This window comes from Macaca mulatta, chromosome 19, assembly GCF_049350105.2.
Source record: "Macaca mulatta isolate MMU2019108-1 chromosome 19, T2T-MMU8v2.0, whole genome shotgun sequence".
Lineage (NCBI taxonomy): Eukaryota > Metazoa > Chordata > Mammalia > Primates > Cercopithecidae > Macaca > Macaca mulatta.
This window is the reverse complement of record NC_133424.1, coordinates 67,563,067-67,582,609: the sequence shown is the minus strand read 5'-3', so window position 1 is coordinate 67,582,609 and position 19,543 is coordinate 67,563,067. Positions and strand designations below refer to the sequence as shown.

General features: G+C 56.4%; 1 protein-coding gene across 10 annotated transcripts in view; it reads left to right on the top strand.

The window, feature by feature from the left end:
- PPP6R1 (protein phosphatase 6 regulatory subunit 1) overlaps positions 1-19,543 on the top strand; it is a 30,851-nt gene that overhangs the window by 7,748 nt on the left and 3,560 nt on the right. For 7 of the 10 annotated variants that reach the window (XR_013410325.1, XM_015124932.3, XM_077981874.1 and 4 more), the window contains exons 2-17: positions 4,435-4,667; positions 6,166-6,352; positions 6,441-6,578; positions 6,658-6,723; positions 9,542-9,654; positions 9,751-9,864; positions 10,401-10,563; positions 10,649-10,801; positions 11,676-11,810; positions 12,704-12,768; positions 12,927-13,042; positions 13,130-13,215; positions 13,339-13,428; positions 13,510-13,607; positions 16,033-16,090; positions 16,182-16,360. Coding sequence is in view for 9 of the 10 variants with exons in the window: in XM_077981871.1 (XP_077837997.1) it covers positions 4,435-4,667; positions 6,166-6,352; positions 6,441-6,578; positions 6,658-6,723; positions 9,542-9,654; positions 9,751-9,864; positions 10,401-10,563; positions 10,649-10,801; positions 11,676-11,810; positions 12,704-12,768; positions 12,927-13,042; positions 13,130-13,215; positions 13,339-13,428; positions 13,510-13,607; positions 16,033-16,090; positions 16,182-16,360 (1,994 nt within the window). In the remaining variant the exon portion in view is untranslated. Of the gene's footprint in view, positions 1-220; positions 529-4,434; positions 4,758-5,441; positions 5,546-6,111; positions 6,353-6,440; positions 6,579-6,657; positions 6,724-9,541; positions 9,655-9,750; positions 9,865-10,400; positions 10,564-10,648; positions 10,802-11,675; positions 11,811-12,703; positions 12,769-12,926; positions 13,043-13,129; positions 13,216-13,338; positions 13,429-13,509; positions 13,608-16,032; positions 16,091-16,181; positions 16,361-19,543 lie in introns of those variants that run through there. The other 3 variants (XM_077981873.1, XM_077981876.1, XM_077981875.1) reach the window with 3 other exon arrangements.

Below are 19,543 nucleotides of genomic sequence, written 5' to 3'. Positions count from 1 at the left end.
GGGTCGGCCCTGAGGGCCAGCCCCAGCCTCCCCAGCCTGCCCAGGGCGGTCTTGCACTTTCCCCCACCTCTTGATTCAGGCGCCCTGTAGGAGTGGCTGGGAGGGGCCAGGGTGGGAGTGATTTCACTTTGTCCACGCCCTGAGAGGTGCGGCAGCCTCCTTGCCTGGGAGGAGCTAGGGCCTTGTGAAAATGAGGTTTGCTTTTCAGCTAATATTTCTGAGCATTTATTGCCAGGGCCAGGTTCCGTGCTAGGTGCCGCCCTCAGGTGCCCATGGTAACCTAGGAGGAAGGTTCTAGAGGAAGCCTTGTAGAGCCACGAGTGTGCACCTCCAGCGCTTCATTGCTGTGCCATAGAGATGCTTCCAGGCGGCAGGTCAGAGTGCACAGCTCAGGGAGACAGTGGTGACAAAGGCGGGGCTCGCTGCTTGAGCCAGGCAGGCCAGGGAAGGCCCTTCTGTGAGGTGAATGCTTGGTAAGAGATCCGAAGATGAGAAGAAGTGAGACAAAAAGAAGACAAAGTCGCTGAGGTAGACCCAAGCTTAGTGTGTTCTGGAAACAGAAGGCCAGCGTGGCCAGGGCGAGTAGGAAGTGGGAGGCCATTGAGAGTCCCAGGCGCTGACCTGACGAGAGGGCGAGTCTGATTTTCCCTTCAGCAAGCTCTGCATGGCTGTGGGGAGGGGGATGAGCAGGGGGCACCTGCGGTCGAGTGTGGGGGGCCTGCTGTCACCTGGTGGTCACGCAGGCAGAAGGGGTGGAATGGTTATGTTTGGGGAGGTCAGTGGTGCCTGGGTCGGGGTGGGAGGCCTGAGAAGTTCCTAGATTTCTGGTGGTGCCTGGCTGGAGGAAAACTCAGGTCTCTGGCCGAGCTGTGCTGTCACAGCTGGTGTGGGAGGGACCTGAGGACCACAGCCCTCCACCCTGAATCCAGGGGTGTCTGTTGAGTAAGCACTAGGAGCTGGGACAAGGCGGACAGGAGCTTACCATCCAGACAGGTCCCTCCAGGGTGGGCCTGGAAATGACAGGTTCCTCCCTGAGGTGAGAGTCGGGGTCACTGTGGGCAGGGCTAGTCCCTCAGGCAGAGCGAGTGCTGGAGCCGGCCCAGCCGGAACTCGCTCGTTCATCCCATGAGTGTCCACTACACAGGCCCTGTGCTGGGGCTCTGCACCCTGAGAATTCAACTTCTAAAGGCTGAGAGTGCCGGCTTCACTGCCCACCAACCCCTAGATCGGGGCATGGGCGTTTACTTTGGTGTGCCTCAGTTTCCTCTCCTGTAAAATGAGGCCATTCCCTGGAGGGTGGTTGTGAGAGTTGGTGGAGGTAATGGCTGTGAAGTCCTGTTTAGAGCAGTCAGCACAGTGCAGGTGCCAGAGCGCCCCGGCCGATACCATTGACATCATTGCCTGGAGTGCCTGGGATGCCCCCATCCACCCAGACCTGCAGGGCCTTCTGGACATCCATCCAGCACTGTGCCTCAGGCAGCCACGGGCTGTGCAGGAAACACCTGAAGTGGCAGCCCCAGGAGCACTGGCGAGGTGGTGTGGGGCACGGCCTCCCCAGGGCACTGGGGTCACCGTGGGCACGGAGGTCAGTCGGTGAGCTGGCTGGGCAGGGGCATCGGAGCCTGGATGCAGGCTTGGTGGAGTGCACATCACTGAGCAGGTGGAGGTACTCATGGTTGTGCTTTAAAAGAATTTTTTTTTTCCGAGACTGAGTGTTGCTCTGTCACCCAGGCTGGAGTGCAGTGGCGCAATCTTGGTTCACTGCAACCTCCACTCCCGGATTCAGGCGATTCTCCTGCCTCAGCCTCCCGAGTAGCTGGGACTACAGGCACCCAACACCACACTTGGCTAATTTTTGTATTTTTAGTAGAAATGGAGTTTCACCATGTTGGCCAGGCTCGTGTCAAACTCCTGACCTCGGGTGATCTGCCCGCCGGGGCTTCCCAAAGTTCTGGGATTATAGGTGTGAGCCACTGCGCCCGACCTTAGAAGGAATATTGGGAGTCTGGGCGTGGTGGCTTACGCCTGTAATCCCAACACTTTGGGAGGCCCAGGTGGGCGGATCACCCACGGTTAGGAGTTTGAAACCAGCCTGGCCAACATGGTGAAACCCCATTTCTACTAAAATACAAAAATTAGCCGGGCGTGGTGGCGGATGCATGTAGTACAGCTACTGGGGAGGCGGAGGCGGGAGAATTGCCTGAACCCGGGAGGCGAAGGTTGCGGTGAACCTAGATTGTGCCACTGCACTCCAGCCTGGGCGACAGAGTGAGACTCCATCTCAAAGAAAAAGGATTATTGGGAAAAGTGGACTGGTGAGGGGTAAGAGGTGAGTCGCTGGGTGCTGCGGACTGGGACCTGGCAGACCCCCCAGAGGAGCAGGGGTTCAAATGCCTCGAGGCTGCTGCTGTCTCCCCCAGTCCTCCCGCTGCCGCCATGACTGACGTTGGTCACAGAGCTCTTCCCTCTGCTCCACTCTCAAATGTCATTGGCCAGGTTTAGGGACCTATAGTGTCATATCAGGGTTGTTGCCAGCCTGGAGTCACCGAGGCAGACCGGCAGCCTGGGAGCGAGGTCTGGACTGCAGCCTCCCAAGCTGAGCCCAGCCTTAGGGTGGTCAGGGTGGATGAGTGAGGAGATCCTGGCCCCAGGCTGGCCTGGCTTCAAGTTAGGCGGGAAGGAGAGGAAAGGAGGCCTAGGCGGCGTTTGACCTGCCTGAGGCCATGTGTGGGACTCTGTCCTGCCCGTTGTCAGCCTGGACTGCTCGCCTAAGCTTGGATGAAGTCTTTCCCTGGGCCTGGTGCTCCATGTCTCCCTGTCTCTTCCCTGGGGTCTGGGACTGAGTCAGGCCTGGCGGCTGATGGGCACTGAGGTGACAGGTCAGAGGGGCTCGAGGACATGGTGGAGGCCTGTGCTAAGGGAATGACGGAACTGGAAGAAGCTGCAGAAAGGCGTTGAAGGAAAGAGACTAACATCTGTGCCTGGGAGTGACGGCGGTGAAGGGCTGTGGGAGAGGCACCCCGGCCTCCCGTGCCGGCTCTGCTCTGTTCCCAGCCTGCTTTGTGGTGAGTTGGGGGCAGCAGTGGCCTTAGCCGGTGATATGGTTGTCAGGAGGCCGGTGACGAGCCTGAGCTCTGGTCAGTGTCTTAACTGATGAGAACTCCACAAAGGCTGTCTGCTGGGACCAGATGGCCTTTGAGATGCCAGGATGCTGCCTGACTTACCGGGCTTTGGTTGCCCCTTGTCCTCTGTGGCGGGTGATGGCAGCTTGCTTGGGGGCTGCTGGTGGCTTGGACATCATGTGTACAGCACACATGCAGAGCCAGGACCATTGTCACCAGGTGCCGAGAGCACACGTCGCAGGTGAGCTCTGCAGTGGACGGTCTGTGTGGAGGCTTTGTAGGGCCCTGCGGAGCAGTGACATAGTACAGGGCAGGGGCTCAGAATGGGGTTGCCTGGCATCTTGTTAATGCTCTGTGTATGTGTCCTTATTGCCAGTGAGTTCCTGTGCAGGAGTGTTTAGGGGCTGGATCCAGGCCGAGGAACCAGACGCTGTCCTCCAGAGGGCGGGAGCCAGCTCCAGATGGGGACAGGGTCAGGGCTGGGTGTTGCTGGCTTTGTCCTTCCTCTGCAGAATCTTGTCTATCCCACCCTGGGTTCCTTCAGGTCCTGGTCAGTGACTGTTCTGGGGGCCCCTCCCTTCCAGCTTTTCCTCTTCCTCGTTCCAGCCCAGGTGCTGGGTGAGAGGATGGTTGGGGTGTGTTTGTGTGTGAGTGGTGTCCAGGCAACGGCCACAGCCTGGAGACGCACAGACTTCCTCTCTTCCCCCTGCCACCGCCCCATGCCTCCCACGCAGCCTCGGGTGATTTGCTGGGCCAAGCAGCAGCCGTGTGCTGAAAGTCATCGGGCGTTTGAGTTTGTTGAACAAATACAGGTTGAAGCAAATTTGAAGACAGAGGTTCAGGCCCCGCCCCTGCAGTGTCCCACCCAAAAGTGGGGATAGTGGACCCAGACCCTCATGGGGAGACAGGGCCTGAGGCCTCTCAGTGCACAGTGTCCAGCCTCTACTCGCATGCCCTGCACACAGTCCACACTGGGGACTTCACCAGGCCCGAGGCCTCAGGTGTGAAGTGACCCCCCGGACCTCAGGCGAGGCGGCCTGGAGGCTGGAGGCTGGAGGTGGGGAAGAGGGGTGGGCTCGAGGGCAGCTGTAGGAGCCTGGTACTCAGTGGGAGCCTTATTAAGCATGAGTGATGGAGGCACTGAGCCTGTGGGCAGTCCCAGGGTGGGGCTGGGCTCAGTGTGAGGGAGAGGGCTGGGTCTTGGGGAGAGGCTGTGCCCAAGGTGGGCACTCAGCCCCTGTGGTCAGCCCCTCGTCCAGCAGGGACTCCCCTGGGGCGTCTGACGCGGCGCTGGTTGTGTCCATGCCTGTAGGGCGCCATGTTTTGGAAGTTTGACCTGCACACAAGCTCACACCTGGACACGCTGCTGGAGCGGGAGGACCTGAGCCTGCCGGAGCTGCTGGACGAGGAAGACGTGCTGCAGGAGTGCAAGGTGGTCAACCGCAAGCTGCTGGACTTCCTGCTGCAGCCACCCCACCTGCAGGCCATGGTGGCCTGGGTCACCCAGGAGCCGCCCGCTAGCGGTGAGGAGCGGCTTCGCTACAAGTGAGTTCCCTCGCTCCTGGCCAGCCCGTCCCTATCAGCATCACACATACCTTCACTACGCAAGCCTCACAGCTACCCTGAAATGCGTCAGTATCAGTAAACTCCAGTTTGGGGATCAGGAAAGCGAGGCAGGGAGCAGCCAGGCCCCCCCTGCACAAGGCCTCACAGCTCACTGGGTGCAGACCAAGGAATGCAGTGGCATAGTCACAGGAGCCACAAAGTCATGGGCCCAAGCGATCCTCCCGCCTCAATCTCCCGAGTAGCTGGGACCACAAGTGTGTGACAACATGCCTGGCTGGGTTTTCTGTTTATTCGACGCTTTTTATTTTATTTATTTTTTATTAAAAAAATTTTTTGTGTGTTTGCGAGACGTTTGTCTGCTATTGAAGACATTTTAAGATTACTTATTTTTTGGCCGGGCGCGGTGGCTCAAGCCTGTAATCCCAGCACTTTGGGAGGCTGAGACGGGCGGATCATGAGGTCAGGAGATGGAGACCATCCTGGCTAACACGGTGAAACCCCATCTCTACTAAAAAAATACAAAAAACTAGCTGGGCGAGGTGGTGGCGCCTGTAGTCCCAGCTACTCGGGAGGCTGAGGCAGGAGAATGGCGTAAACCCGGGAGGCGGAGCCTGCAGTGAGCTGAGATCCGGCCACTGCACCCCAGCCTGGGTGACAGAGTGAGACTCTGACTCAAAAAAAAAAAAAAAGATTACTTATTTTTTAATCCAAGTGATACTCAAAAGACACTTTTTTTTTGTTTTTGGAGACTCACTGTGTCACCAGGTTGGAGTGCAGTGGCATGATTGTCTCACTGCAACCTCTGCCTCCCGGATTCAAGTGATTCTCCTGCCTCACCCTCCTCAGTAGCTGGGACTGTAAGTCACCACACCTGGCTAATTTTTGTATTTTTAGTAGAGACGGGGTTTCGCCATGTTGCCCAGGCTGGTCTCAAACTCCTGACCTCAAGTGATCTGCCTGCTTTGGCCTCCCAAGGGGCACCTCCGCACAGTCCTAGAGCAGATTGTGGTCCCTCAGGGCCTTGAATGGCTGCTGCTGGGGTGGCTCTTGTCTTGGAGCCGTCAGGCACCGTGTGAGAGTTTGGAGAAGGGAGGCAGGAGGTGGGGCTGGAAGCTGAGCAAGGTTCCAGGAGTCAGCGGAACTGGGGCAGTGTACGGGGCCGCGAGTGAAGCCGCTGAGTCAGAAGGGATGAGCGTTAGCTGTTGGGGGATTGGGAAGCACAGGAGCTTCAGGACCAGGCTTGTCTTGGGGGTGGTGAGGAGCCTGGGATGGGACGGCTGGGTGTTAGCAGGGTAGGGGAGGCCTGGTGTGGGCCCTTATTTCTGCGTCAGCCCTGTCCTCTGCCTTGTCATGCCCTTTCCCCTTCCGGGATGGGGTCTCTGCGGCCCCAGGAACCCAGTGCCCGGTGCAGAGAAGAGGGTAGAGCCTTGCCCCCTACCCCAACCTGAGCCCCCACCCACCTGTGCTTGCCTCCCAGGTACCCCAGTGTGGCCTGCGAGATTCTGACCTCAGACGTACCGCAGATCAATGACGCCCTGGGTGCTGATGAGTCCCTCCTGAACCGGCTCTACGGCTTCCTGCAGAGCACCGGCAGCCTCAATCCGCTGCTGGCCAGCTTCTTCAGCAAGGTCATGGGCATCCTCATCAACCGCAAGACGGACCAGGTGCCCTGGCCCCCACCCTGATGCCACGTGGGGTTGGGGGTGGCGGCCGGGCCAGGCCCTGTGCATGACGCAGCCCATGCGTCCCCAGCTTGTGTCCTTTCTGCGGAAGAAGGATGACTTCGTGGACCTGCTGCTGCGGCACATCGGCACCTCGGCCATCATGGACCTGCTGCTGCGCCTGCTTACCTGTGTGGAGCGGCCCCAGCTGAGGCAGGACGTTGTCAATGTGAGCAGGGCCGGCTCCTCTGGGGGTAGGGGGCTGGACACGGTGGATGGTGATGCAGCCCCCGCCTTCTCACCCTCAGTGGCTCAACGAGGAGAAGATCGTCCAGCGGCTGATTGAGCAGATCCACCCGTCGAAGGATGAGAATGTGAGTGCTGCCAGTGCCCCTGCAGCTTCCCCTTAGAGTCCGTTCCCCATGCCCAGCTCCCCGCTTTTAAAAGAGGAATTGGGGCTGGACGCGGTGGCTCGAGCCTGTAATTCCAGCACTTTGGGAGGGCGAAGTGGGAGGATTCTTGAGCCCATGCGTTTGAGACCAGCTTGGGCAACATAGTAACACCCATTTCTACATAAAAACTTACGTGTGTTGAGTGTGGTGGTGCACACCTGGAGTCCCTGCTACTTGGGAAGCTCAGGCAGGAGGATTGCTTGAGCTGGGAGGTCAAGGCTACAGTGAGTCATGATCACACCACTGCACTCCAGCCTGGGTGACAGACCCCGTCTCAAAAAAGGAAAAAAAAAAATTGGTGAGAAAAGAGAGCCTTGAGAACCAGGTATATCCATGCCCTTTGAGAAAAGGAAGGAAACTTGACTCAAATGATTCTCCCACCTTGGCCTCCGAAAGTGCTAGAAAGGTTTTTTTCATGACCCAGGAACTTGGCACATAATGCCTTGTAGGGAGGGGCCCTCCTCATCACCTGTCCCAGCCCTGGCCCCACATCCTTCCCTGCCCACCCTGACCTGTGCTGTTGCTGGGCCTGGCAGCTTTTTCCCTGTCTCCTGCCTGATTGAACCCCTCCATGTCCTTCTAAGGGTCCATCCAGCAGCCTTGCTTTCAAGGACCCTCACATCCTCCCCTTTAGTTCTGGGGGGGGCCCCACATCCATGTGTTTCTCCAGCTTACGTCTCCATCTCTGTCCTGGTGTCCAGCACAGGGCCTAGTGTAGAGTAGGTGTTTGTCAAGAGCCTCCGACGTCCGAGGCCCCCGGGAGCAACGTGTCCCTCCCCATGCCAGCTGCTGCCTCTGAGAGGCGTACAGGCTTGCAGAGCAGAGATATGGCTCTGGGCTCACCCAGGCTAGGGCCTGTCCCTGTGAGGGCCCTGAGGCATGGCCCGGGAGCAACACAGCCGAGCCCTGGCGGCTGCCCGTTGGGTTAGACTCAGCTCTGCTTATGCTTTTCTCTTCTGTAGCAGCTTTACTGAGATATAAATTACACCGCATATGACGCACCCACTGAAGCTTACAGTTCAGTGCTTTTAGTGTATTCACAGCGTTGTTTATCATCTTGTTGAATTTAGATTATTTTTTATCACTCCAAAAAACAAGTCCTGCCTGTAATCCCAGCATTTTGGCAGGTGAGGCTGGAGGATCGCTTGAGCCCAGGAGTTTGAGACTAGCCTGGGCAACATAGCAAGACCTTGTCTCTACAAAAAATTTGAAACTTAGCTGGCATTGGTGGTGCACACCTGTAGTCCTAGCTCCTCAAGAGTCTGAGACAGGAGGATCTGTTGGGCCCAGGAGTTCAAGGCTGCAGTGAGCTACGATGATACCACTGCACTCCAGCCTGGGGTGATGTAGAGGCCGTATCTTTTTTTTTTTTTTAGACAGGGTCTTGCTCCGTTGCCCAGGCTGGAGTGCAGTAGTGTGATCCCAGGCTGGAGTGCAGTGGTGTGGTCCCAGGCTGGAGTGCAGTGGTGTGGTCTTGCCTCACTGCAGCCTTGACCCCCTGGGCTCAAGCGATCCTCCTGCCTCCGCCACATGAGTGGCTGGAACTACAGGCGCATACCAGCATTCCTGGCTAATTATTTTGTACTTGTAGAGATGGAGTTTTTGCCACGTTGCCCAGGCTGGTCTCAAACTCCTGGGCTCAAGTGATGCTCCCACCTCGGCCTTTCAAAGTGCTGGGATTATAGACATGTGCTGTCACACCCAGCTGAGACCTTTTCTCCAGAAAAAAGAAAAAAAAGATACCCTGTATTCATTAGCACCCCCTCCCAATTTTTCCCTTTCTCTTCTCAGCCCCTGGCAACCACCAGACTATTCTGTCTCTGGATTTGTCTTTGGACATTTCATAAAATGGGATCATACACCATGTGGTCTGTGTCTGGTTTCTTTCACTAGCATGATGTTTTGTGGCTCATTCACGTGGTTGCGTGGATCAGTTTCACTGGTTTTGTGGCTCATTCACGTGGTTGCGTGGATCAGTTTCACTGTTTTTGTGCTCATTCACGTGGTTGTGTGGATCAGTTTCACTGTCTTTGTGGCTCATTCACGTGGTTGCGTGGATCAGTTACACTCCTTTTTTTGGCTGATTAGCCCTCCCCTGTGCGGACAGACCAGTTTGGGCATACCCACTCGTCAGTCGAAGCTGTCTGGGTCGTTGCGGGCAGTGCTGCCGGCCCTGTGTGCGAGCTCGTGGGCCTTCTGTGGATGCCTCCTGTCCTGGGGAGCCTTCCTGGGTTCCTGTTCTCTCCACCATTTTCCCTCTAGCAATTGGTGCTTCTGTGCCCCCTTCTTCTTTTTTTTTTTTTTTGAGACGGAGTCTCGCTCTGCCGCCCAGGCTGGAGTGCAGTGGCCGGATCTCAGCTCACTGCAAGCTCCGCCTCATGGGTTCACACCATTCTCCTGCCTCAGCCTCCCGAGTAGCTGGGACTACAGGCACCCGCCACCGCGCCCGGCTAGTTTTTTTTGTATTTTTTTTTTTAGTAGAGACGGGGTTTCACCGTGTTAGCCAGGATGGTCTCGATCTCCTGACCTCGTGATCCGCCCGCCTCGGCCTCCCAAAGTGCTGGGATTACAGGCTTGAGCCACCGCGCCCGGCCTGTGCCCCCTTCTTCTTAACGCGTGTCCCTGTGTCTGGGTGACCGTTTTTCCCTGGATGGTCAGCTCGGGGGCGGGGCTTCCAGCACCAGGCTGCAGAGGGCCCGGTGGCCCACCCAGGATCCTCACCTCTCTCTCCCCATCCCAGCAACATTCCAACGCGTCCCAGTCCCTGTGTGACATCGTCCGCCTGAGCCGGGAGCAGATGATCCAAGTCCAGGACAGCCCGGAGCCTGACCAGCTGCTGGCCACCCTGGAGAAGTGGGTGTGCGGGCGAAGCTAAGGCTGGGGGGAGCTGACTTGGGGATGCCCTGGGCCCCTGGCCCCTCACCCTGACCCCCGCCCCCACCCCCATAGGCAGGAGACGATTGAGCAGCTCTTAAGCAACATGTTCGAGGTGGAGCAGAGCCAGTCTGTCATCGTCAGTGGGATCCAGGTGCTGCTGACCCTGCTGGAGCCCAGGAGGCCGAGGTGAGGGATATGAGCCGCAGACCGTGCATGCTGCCCATCCCCTGGGGCTCTCTGGCCCCTCAGAGGCGGGTCTCGGTGTCCACCAAGTGAAACTGCCGCCTCCAAGTGGCGCCTTGCTCTGGTGGCTGCTTGTGCTCCCTGTGCAGTGGACAGTATGGGCCCAAGGGAGGAATCTTCCTGTCTTGTTTGACAAATGAGGGCGCTGAGGCTGAGGCCACTGCTGCAGCTTGTGTTGGGAGGGACCTCAGGCCCCCGTGCCCCTGCCTTACCATAAAGGCCTCTAGCTTGTTGGGTGTGCCTTCCCGCCCTCATCCCTCACCGGTGCCCCCACAGTGGACTGCCAATGCTGCCACCTGGCGAGCTCCCCACCCCACCCCAGCCAGGTGTAGTCTGAAGGGCCTCAGAAGAGAGCAGCGCCGGGGGCATGTGGCTCCTCGTCTTCCTCCAGACCCTGCAGACTCGGTCCTTGCGCCTGCTGTCGTGTGGGCACGCAGGCCGTCTAGGCTCACTCTGCCTTTGACCCTGCCCTGCTGCAGGTCCGAGTCCATGACTGTGAACAACTTCTTCAGCAGTGTGGATGGGCAGCTGGAGCTCCTGGCCCAGGGAGCCCTGGAAAGCACTGTGTCCAGTGTGGGCGCCTTGCACGCCCTGCGCCCGCGGCTCAGCTGCTTCCACCAGCTCCTGCTGGAGCCTCCCAAGGTCAGGGGCGGGGGTTGTGGTCCTTGGGGAGGCGGGGGAAGCAGGAAGCGCAGCCCTTGGGAACCAGGGCTCCCTGTATCTGCAGCTGGAGCCGCTACAGATGACGTGGGGCATGCTGGCTCCGCCTCTGGGCAACACGCGGCTGCACGTGGTCAAGCTCCTGGCCAGCGCCCTGAGCGCCAATGATGCAGCCCTGACGCAGGAGCTCCTGGCACTGGACGTGCCCAACACCATGCTGGTGCGGGACTGGACTGGGCTAGGGGCTTAGGGGCTGGGGTGGGACCGGACTGAGCTAGGGGCTCGGGGGCTGGGGGCTCAGGGGCTGGGGTGGGGACCGGACTGGGCTGGGGGCTCGGGGGCTGGGGGTTAAGGGGCTGGGGTGGGACCGGACTGAGCTAGGGGCTCGGGGGCTGGGGGCTCAGGGGCTGGGGTGGGGACCGGACTGGGCTGGGGGCTCGGGGGCTGGGGGTTAAGCGGTTGGGGTGGGGACTGGACTGGGCTAGGGGCTCGGGGGCTGGGAGTTAAGGGGCTGGGGTGGGGACTGGACTGGGCTAGGGGCTCGGGGGCTGGGCGTTAAGGGGCTGGGGTGGGGACCGGACTGAGCTAGGGGCTCGGGGGCTGGGGGGGGACCGGACTGAGCTAGGGGCTCGGGGGCTGGGGGTTAAGGGGCTGGGGTGGGGACCGGACGGGGCTGGGGGCTCGGGGGCTAGGGGCTTAGGGGCTGGGGTGGGACCGGACTGAGCTAGGGGCTCGGGGGCTGGGGATTAAGGGGCTGGGGTGGGGACCGGACTGAGCTAGGGGCTCAGGGGCTGGGGGCTTAGGGGCTGGGGTGGGGACCGGACTGAGCTAGGGGCTTGGGGGCTGGGGGCTTAGGGGCTGGGGTGGGGACCAGACTGAGCTAGGGGCATGGGGACTGGGAGCTTAGGGGCTGGGGTGGGGACCGGACTGGGCTGGGGGCTCGGGGGCTGGGGTGGGGACTGGTCTGGGTGGGGGCTCAGGGGCTAGGGTGGGGACCAGACTGGGCTGGGGGCTCGGGCGCTGGGGGCTCAGGGGCTGGGGGCTCAGGGGCTGGGGCAGGGCCTCTCTGGTACCAACCCCGTGTCCTCCCATAGGACCTCTTCTTCCACTATGTCTTCAACAACTTCTTGCATGCCCAAGTGGAGGGATGCGTGAGCACCATGCTGAGCTTGGGGCCACCTCCTGACAGCAACCCTGAGACGCCCGTCCAAAACCCTGTTGTGAAACATGTGAGCTGGGACTCCCTGATCCCCTCCTTCTGGGCCCATCCCCTGTGGGCGCACCCTCTCCAGAGGCCTACCCCTCACTTCTTCCTCCCACAAGTGTTCGTTGGGTAGTGTTAGGTGCCAGCACCCAGATGGGATGTGGGAGGCATGGCCAGGGAGAAACGGGGATGAAACATGCAGGTGCAGGGAGCAGTGGGCTCCTGACTTGAACCGAAGAGCTAGGGGTGGGCGGGAGCAGACCTGCGAGCGGCTGTGTGTGCATGAGTGTGCACACATGAGTGTGTGTGAGAGCACGTGTCTGTTAGTGCATGCATGTGTGTGAGCATGTGTGTGTGTGTGTGTGTGCGCACGCATGAGTGTGTAAGCATGTATGCATGTGTGTGCACGCGTATGTATGTTAGTGCATGCATGCGTGTGTGAGCACGTGTGAGTCTGCATGCATGAGTGTGTGAGCATGTATGCATGTGTGTGCATGCGTATGAGTGTGTCTGTTAGTGCATGCATGTGTGTGTGAACATGTGTGAGTCTGCATGCATGAGTGTGTGAGCATGTATGCATGTGTGTGCACGTGTGTGTGAGCATGAGTGTGTCAGTGCATGCATGCGTGTGTGAGCATGTGTGAGTCTGCATGCATGAGTGTGTGTGTGTGAGCATGTATGCGTGTGTGTGCACACGTGAGTGTGTGTGCATGCACCACATACTCTTCGTAGAAAGACCAGAGAGACTTGGCTGGATGCCAGGGTCCCAAGCCCCAGCTTCCATCCCTCCTTCCCACTCCCATGTGGATGAGCTGGGGCCTGGTGAAGCGTCTGCTGAGGAAGGGACCCCTGCCGCAGTGCAGAGCTCCCCATACGTGTGCAGACCCCCCCAGGCCATCCTGTCCTGCTGTCCCACAGCTGCTGCAGCAGTGCCGCCTGGTGGAGCGGATCCTGGCTTCCTGGGAGGAGAACGACCGTGTACAGTGAGCACCTGCTGCCCTTTGTGTCTCCAGGGGCTGGGACTGTCTGGGTGGGGGACTGGGTCGGGCTGGGCTGGAACTGCCTGGGTTGGGGGATGGGTCGGGGCTGGGCATCGTTGGGTCCAGTCCTGGCTTCTAGCCGTGGCCTTCACTCTTGCCAGGTCTGCGGGAGGCCCTCGGAAAGGCTACATGGGCCACCTGACGAGAATGGCCAACGCCCTGGTGCAGAGCACAGAGAAGGGGCCCAATGCAGAGCAGCTGGGACAGCTCCTGAAGGGTGAGGGTCCCCAGGCCAGCCTGAGGGGTACGTGGGGGGCTTGAAGCCAGGGGATGCCTCACGTCTTCACCCCTCTCACCTACGCAGAGCTGCCCAGCGAGCAGCAGGAGCAGTGGGAAGCCTTTGTATCGGGGCCCCTGGCGGAGACCAACAAGAAGAACATGGTGGACCTGGTGAGGCCCGGATTCTCCTACCGCTTCTCTCTCCGGCCAGTCTTAGCCTCCCTGTCCTCATAGCTGCCTGCCCACCCTCGTCTGGGGGCTCCAGCAGGCCCTGACGCCCCGTCCTCTCCCCAGGTGAACACCCACCACCTACACTCCTCCAGTGACGATGAGGACGACCGGCTCAAGGAGTTCAACTTCCCTGAGGAGGCCGTGCTGCAGCAGGTGGGCCTGGGGCTGTGCGGGGCTGTGCTGGAGTGGGGTCCTGTCCAGCTCCCTCCAGCCCCAACCTCCGCACCCCCACAGGCCTTCATGGACTTCCAGATGCAGCGCATGACCTCCGCCTTTATTGACCACTTTGGCTTCAATGATGAGGAGTTTGGGGAGCAGGAGGAGAGTGTGAAGTGAGTGTCTCTTGCGCAGGGTCAGAGCCCTGTCCTGCCTCTGCAGCAGCAGGCGCACCTACTTGTGTCTGTCCCCCACACCCACCTGCATGCCCTGTGAGGCTCAGCCTGCAGCTATGGCTGCTGCTGGGCACACGTTGGCCATGGCCTTGTGTGCGTGTCTGCAGCCTCGTGTGTCTGCCTCCTCTTACATGAGTTCCGGCTCTGCAGTCTCTTCTCTCCGAGGGGCAGGCCATGAGGGTGGGGCACAAACATCTTCTGTGCTGGGGACACAGAGCAGGTCCCTCCCACTCCTGGAGCTAGCCTTAGGGGTCCCAGGCGGGAGGGGCTCAGGGTAGTGGGGACCAGCAGGTCCTGGCGCAGGGACTGTGAGGCAAAACTGCGCCTGCATGAATGCCCTCTGGGTCACGAGTCTGCCAGACACGAGGGTCCACTTCTCCCCTCCACAGGCCTCGAGGTAACTAAACATTTTTTTCCAATTACCAGTTCTGCTTGTTTTGATTTGTGGGGCAACAACATCTTAACATCAGTCACCTCTGGGTGTTGTGATCATAAACTTTTCTGAGTTTCTTGCCACAAGCGTGTGTGGCTTCTAGAGTCAGAAAAAAGTGACTGGACGGAGCGGCTCATGCCTGTAATCCCAGTACTTTGGGAGGCTGAGGCAGGCGGATCACCTGAGGTCAGGAGTTCGAGACCAGCCTGGCCAATATGGTGAAACCCCGTCTCTACAAAAAATACAAAAATTAGCCGGGCATGGTGGCATGTGCCTGTAGTCCCAGCTACTTGGGAGGCTGAGTTAGGACAATCGCTTGGACCCGGGAAGCAGAGGTTGCAGTGAGCTGAGATTGCGCCACTGCACTCCAGCCTGGGCAACAGAGCGAGACTCCATCTCGCTCTCCACAATGAGCTCATTTACGGCCAGGGAGACTGAGTCCCCAGGACATAGCCGGTTAGTGTGTGGGAGCTGGATGGCTGCCTATGGCTGCCCCGGGGTTCCTGTACAGCACAGCGTGAGGGGCACCACGATGAGGGATAGTCAGCTGTGCCTCGCTTAGTCCACAGCTGGACAGAGGTCCTCTCAGGTGCAGACATGAGACCCCGTGTGTGCTGCCTCCGTGCCCGGCGTGGAGACTTGCAGAGTGTTGGTCTTTGTGGGTCAGTGGCCTGTGCCGAGACCCCTGGAGAAGATGCTTAAGTGAAAACTGGGCTGGGCACAGTGGCTCACATCTTAATCCCAGCACTTAGGGAGGCCGAAGCAGGAGGATCGCTTGAGTTCAGGAATTTCAGCCCAGCCTGGGCAATGTGAGACCATCTCTGCTTTTTTAATTAAAAGAAAAAAAAAAAAAAACCCATCCTGGCATGAGGATGAAGGGCCTGACTGGTAGATGGCATTAGTATCACCAGCTGCCCTTTTGGGATGAAACTATTAGCACTTCCTCTACCAAGAAAATTCCAGAGAGGTTAAAAAGTTAAGCGAACAAAACGAAACCTAGGAAGAGTTCCGGAATGGAAAGTGGATGACTGGTTTGAGCACCTCAAGGCTGAAGATGCTGCCCTGCAGAGCTCCTGTGGCAGGAGAAACCAGGTCAGCTGAGGCTGCCAGTGCCGCGGGGACATGGGCTGCCCCGCCCTAGATCCCCTGCGTGCCCAGCGTGATCTCTGCTCCTCTGCTTCTCAGTGTCTAGGAGGGACTAAGGACACTTGCCTTGGAAGGTGGTTGGGAGAATGAAGTGCGTGAGTGATGTCTGTCACATGCCTAGTGTCCTTTATTAATAATTAACTGCCCTTTATCCGTTGATCTTTGTGGCACAATTTTTCATGAATTTGAGACAAATGATCCCTTGAAGTGTCCCTAACACGTGGGACAGAATGTGGACCCTCATGTTGAGGGAGGTGGGGTCCTGGCAGGCTCAGTTCAAGTTCTGATGTGATTCTTTTGCCCATAACTTAGAATTTCAGCCACAGACCATAGACATCTTGAGGTTAGGGGATGTGCTTTACTGGGCTGTAGCCTCACATGCTGCTTGTGCCTGGCTGGTGTGAGTCTTAGCCTCCTACAGATGCTCCAAGGATGGGGACAAGGGCATGAGTCTGAATCCCTCTCTGGCACCTGTCCTTGGAGAAGCCTGAGGAGAGTCACTTAACATCTCTGAGCCCCATTTTCTCACTTCTAGAGCCAAGGGAAACAATTTACCTCAATGAGTGGTTTTAAGGATTTAAAGTGATCATCTATGTGAGATGTTGATATTCATATATACATTGCTCCTTAGGACCAGTGGCTTGGGTTGTGCGTGAATTTGCAGATACTGACTCTGCAAGTAGTGAGGGTCAGCTCTACGTTGAGTGAAGAAAGGAATGTGGCCTTGTCCTGTGCTGCCCCCACCCCCAGGTGTGCCCTCTCACCATGCCTCACCTTCTCTCCTAGCGCACCTTTTGACAAGACAGCCAACATCACCTTCTCCCTCAACGCCGACGATGACAACGTGAGTACTGCCCTGTCCCCTGGTTGTGGCGAGTGGAGGGGCGTGGGTCTGTGTGCAGTGTGGCCCATCCTCCTACCCCTGTGCCCTGCAGCCCAACGCCAACCTGCTTGAAATATGCTACAAGGACCGCATCCAGCAGTTTGATGATGATGAGGAAGAGGAGGACGAGGAAGAGGCCCAGGGCTCAGGGGAGTCTGATGGAGAAGATGGCGCCTGGCAGGGCAGCCAGTTGGCCAGGGGGGCCCGTCTGAGCCAGCCTCCTGGTGTCCGGTGAGTCCCCCTCCAGTTTCCCTTCTCCAAGCTTCCACCACACAGCAGGGCCAAGGGGTCTACCAACACATTTGGACTGAGGCTGAAGTGAATGAAAAAAATAAGGAAGCTGCATTGGTGTGTGTATTAGTTGGGGGCACTTCCACTTTTGTGGTGATATAAGTCTAATTCAAGGCCAAGCATGGTGGGCTCATGTAATTCGTGAGTGCCTGTAATCCCAGCACTTTGGGAAGCCAGGGCAGATGGATTCCTTGAGCTCAGGAGTTTGAGACCAGCCTTGGGCAACATAGGGAGATCCTGTCTCTACAAAAATGAAAGTTAGATGGGCTTGGTGGTGTGCACCTGTAGTACTGGCTACTCAGGAGGTTGAGGTGGGAGGATGGCTCGAGCCAGGGAGGCAGAGGTTGCAGTGAGCCGAGATCATACCACTGCACCCCAGTCTGGGCAAGAGAGCCAGACCTGTCTCAGAAAAAAAGGTTAGATGATGCATTAAGAAATCAACAAATTAACCAGGCACAGTGGCTCAAGCTTGTAATCCCAGCACTTTGGGAGGAGGCCAAGGTGGATGGATCACTTGAGCTCAGGAGTTTGAGACCTAGCCTGTGCAACATAGCAAAACCCTGTGTCTACAAAAAAAATACAAAAATCACCTGGATTGGTGACATGCGCCTATAGTCCCAGCTACTTGAGAGGCTGAGGTGGAAGGATCGCTTTAGCCTGGGAGGCGGAGGTTGCAGTGAGTTGAGATCGCACCGCTGCACTCCAGTCTGGGTGACAGAGCAAGACCTGGTCTCAAAAAAAAAAAAAAAAAGAATCAACAAATTAAAAGAAATCTAATTCAAATGAGTTTAAGTTATAAATAGAAAGGGATAATCTCTGTGGCTGAAAAAATAGGCAGGTCCTTGAGATATGGCTTGGTCTGTGTGCGTCTCTCTTCCCGCCTCCCCCCTCTCCCTCCTTCATCCCTTAACTTCACTTCCTCTTGTTAGCTCTCATGCATGTTTTCCTAGAAAGGGGGGTAAGATGGTCCCAGGCAGCTTCTCTTTCCTCTGATTCCAGTAAAATGAGAGCCGATGACGTCCTTCTCCAGTGAGGCTGTGATCAGTTTTTAGTGCAAATGTTACATTGTTTTTTTTTCTCTTATTACTGGCCGGCCCCAGAATTGCTGTGATGAAATGGGTTCATGCCATGTAGATTTGACAGCATGAACACTAAGTCACCATCTGCAACTGAGTTTTTGCCTTATGACTTTTGATTTGGGAATTAGGCTGTTTTCACTTTTTATTGACATGTAACGTGAGTATAGACGACTGTACAGATCCTGAGTTTGTGGCCAATGGACATCCTTCCTCAGTGCCCAGACCCAGGAGCAGGACCTTCCCGGTACCCACATCCCCTCTGCTAGCCAGTATCCTCCCTCCTGAGGGTCAAGTTGTCCTGGCTTCTAACCCTGTAGATGAGTTTTGTCTCTGTTTTCACTTAATACAGCATGTAGCATCTCCTTTTGTGTCTGACCTCTTTTGCTCAGCACTCCACTCGTGAGTTCCTTCCCTATTGTGTGTTTGGGTGCCCCTTGCTCTCGTGTAGTGGGGCCATGCTGTACGTGATGAGCTTGAATTGCTTGTTCTGCAGTTGATAGGCCTTTGGGCAGGTTCCTGTTGATCACTGCTGTGAGTGCAGCTGCTATGAATACTCCTGAACGTGTTGTTGGTGCACAAGTGTGTCATTGCTTGAGCCAGGGAGGCAGAGGTTACAGTGAGCCGAGATCATACCACTGCACTCCAGTCTGGGCAACAGAGCCAGACCTGTCTCAGAAACAAGGTTAGATGATGCATTAAGAAATCAACAAATTAACCAGGCACAGTGGCTCAAGCTTGTAATCCCAGCACTTTGGGAGGAGCACTTTGGGAGGATCCAGCATCTTGACTTAGCCCTTTGTTTTCTTCTAAGAGTTTTATAGCATTATTTCTATGGTTTTCAATTCATTTTGAGCTAAATTTTGTATATGGTGTGAGGTGGGGGTTCAGTCCAGCTTCATCTCTTTACATGTAGATAACCAGTTTTCCCTGCACCAGTTGTTGAAGACACTGTCCTTTCTCCACTGAATCATCTTGGCACCTGTGTAAAAAAGAAATATTTGACCATATGTGTGAGAGAGTGTTTCTTCCCTCTCTGTTCTGTTCCATCAGTCTGTCTTTATCCAGTACCACACTGCCCTGGTTGCTGTTGCTTTATAGTAAGTTTTGAAAATGGGAGGTTTGTTGGGCACGGTGGCTTGCACCTGCAATCCCAGCACTCTGGGAGGCCAATCAGGTGGATCACCTGAGGTCAGGAGTTTGAGACCAGCCTGGCCAACATGGCGAAACCCTGTCTCTACTAAAAATACAAAAATTAGCCGGGTGTGGTGGTGGTTTCCTGTATGTAATCCCAGCTACTCAGGATGCTGAGGCAGGAATATCGCTTGAACCTGGGAGGCAGAGGTTGCAGTGAGCTGAGACTGCACCATTGCCCTCCAGCCTGGGTGACAAGAAGGAAACTCCCATCTCCCAAAAAAAAGAAAATGGAAGGTTTCAGTCTACCAACCTTGTTCTTCTTTTTCAAGATTGTTTTGACCTATTTGGGATTTCTTGAGATTCCATATGAATTTTAGGATCAGCTTATTAATTTCAAAGAAGAAACCAGCTAAGTTTCTTAAAGGGTTCTTGTAATGCATGAACATGGGTGTCTGTTTATATAGGTCATAAAATTTCTTTCAACAGTGTTTCGTAGGTTTTAGAGTATGAGGTTTGTATTTCTTTTAAGTTTATTCCTGTTTTCTTCTTTCTGATACTATTGTAATTGGAATTTTCTTGAAATTGTTTTCAGATTGTTACAAGTGTATGAAAATACAATAGGTTTTTGTATGTTGATCTATTATCCTGCAACCTTGCTGAAGTAATTTATGAATTCTTATAGTTTTAGTGGATTCCTTAGGATTTTCTAGGTACAGAATCATGTCATGTGAATAGAGATCATTTTCCTTCCTTTCAAATCTGGATGCTTTTAATTTCCTTTTCTTGCCTGGTTGCCTAGCTAGCCTCCAGTACAATGTTGAACAGAAGTGGCAAGAACAGGCATCCTTGTTTTGTTCCTGATCTTAGGGGAAGCATGCAGCCTTTCACCGTTTAAGTGTGCTGTTAGTCG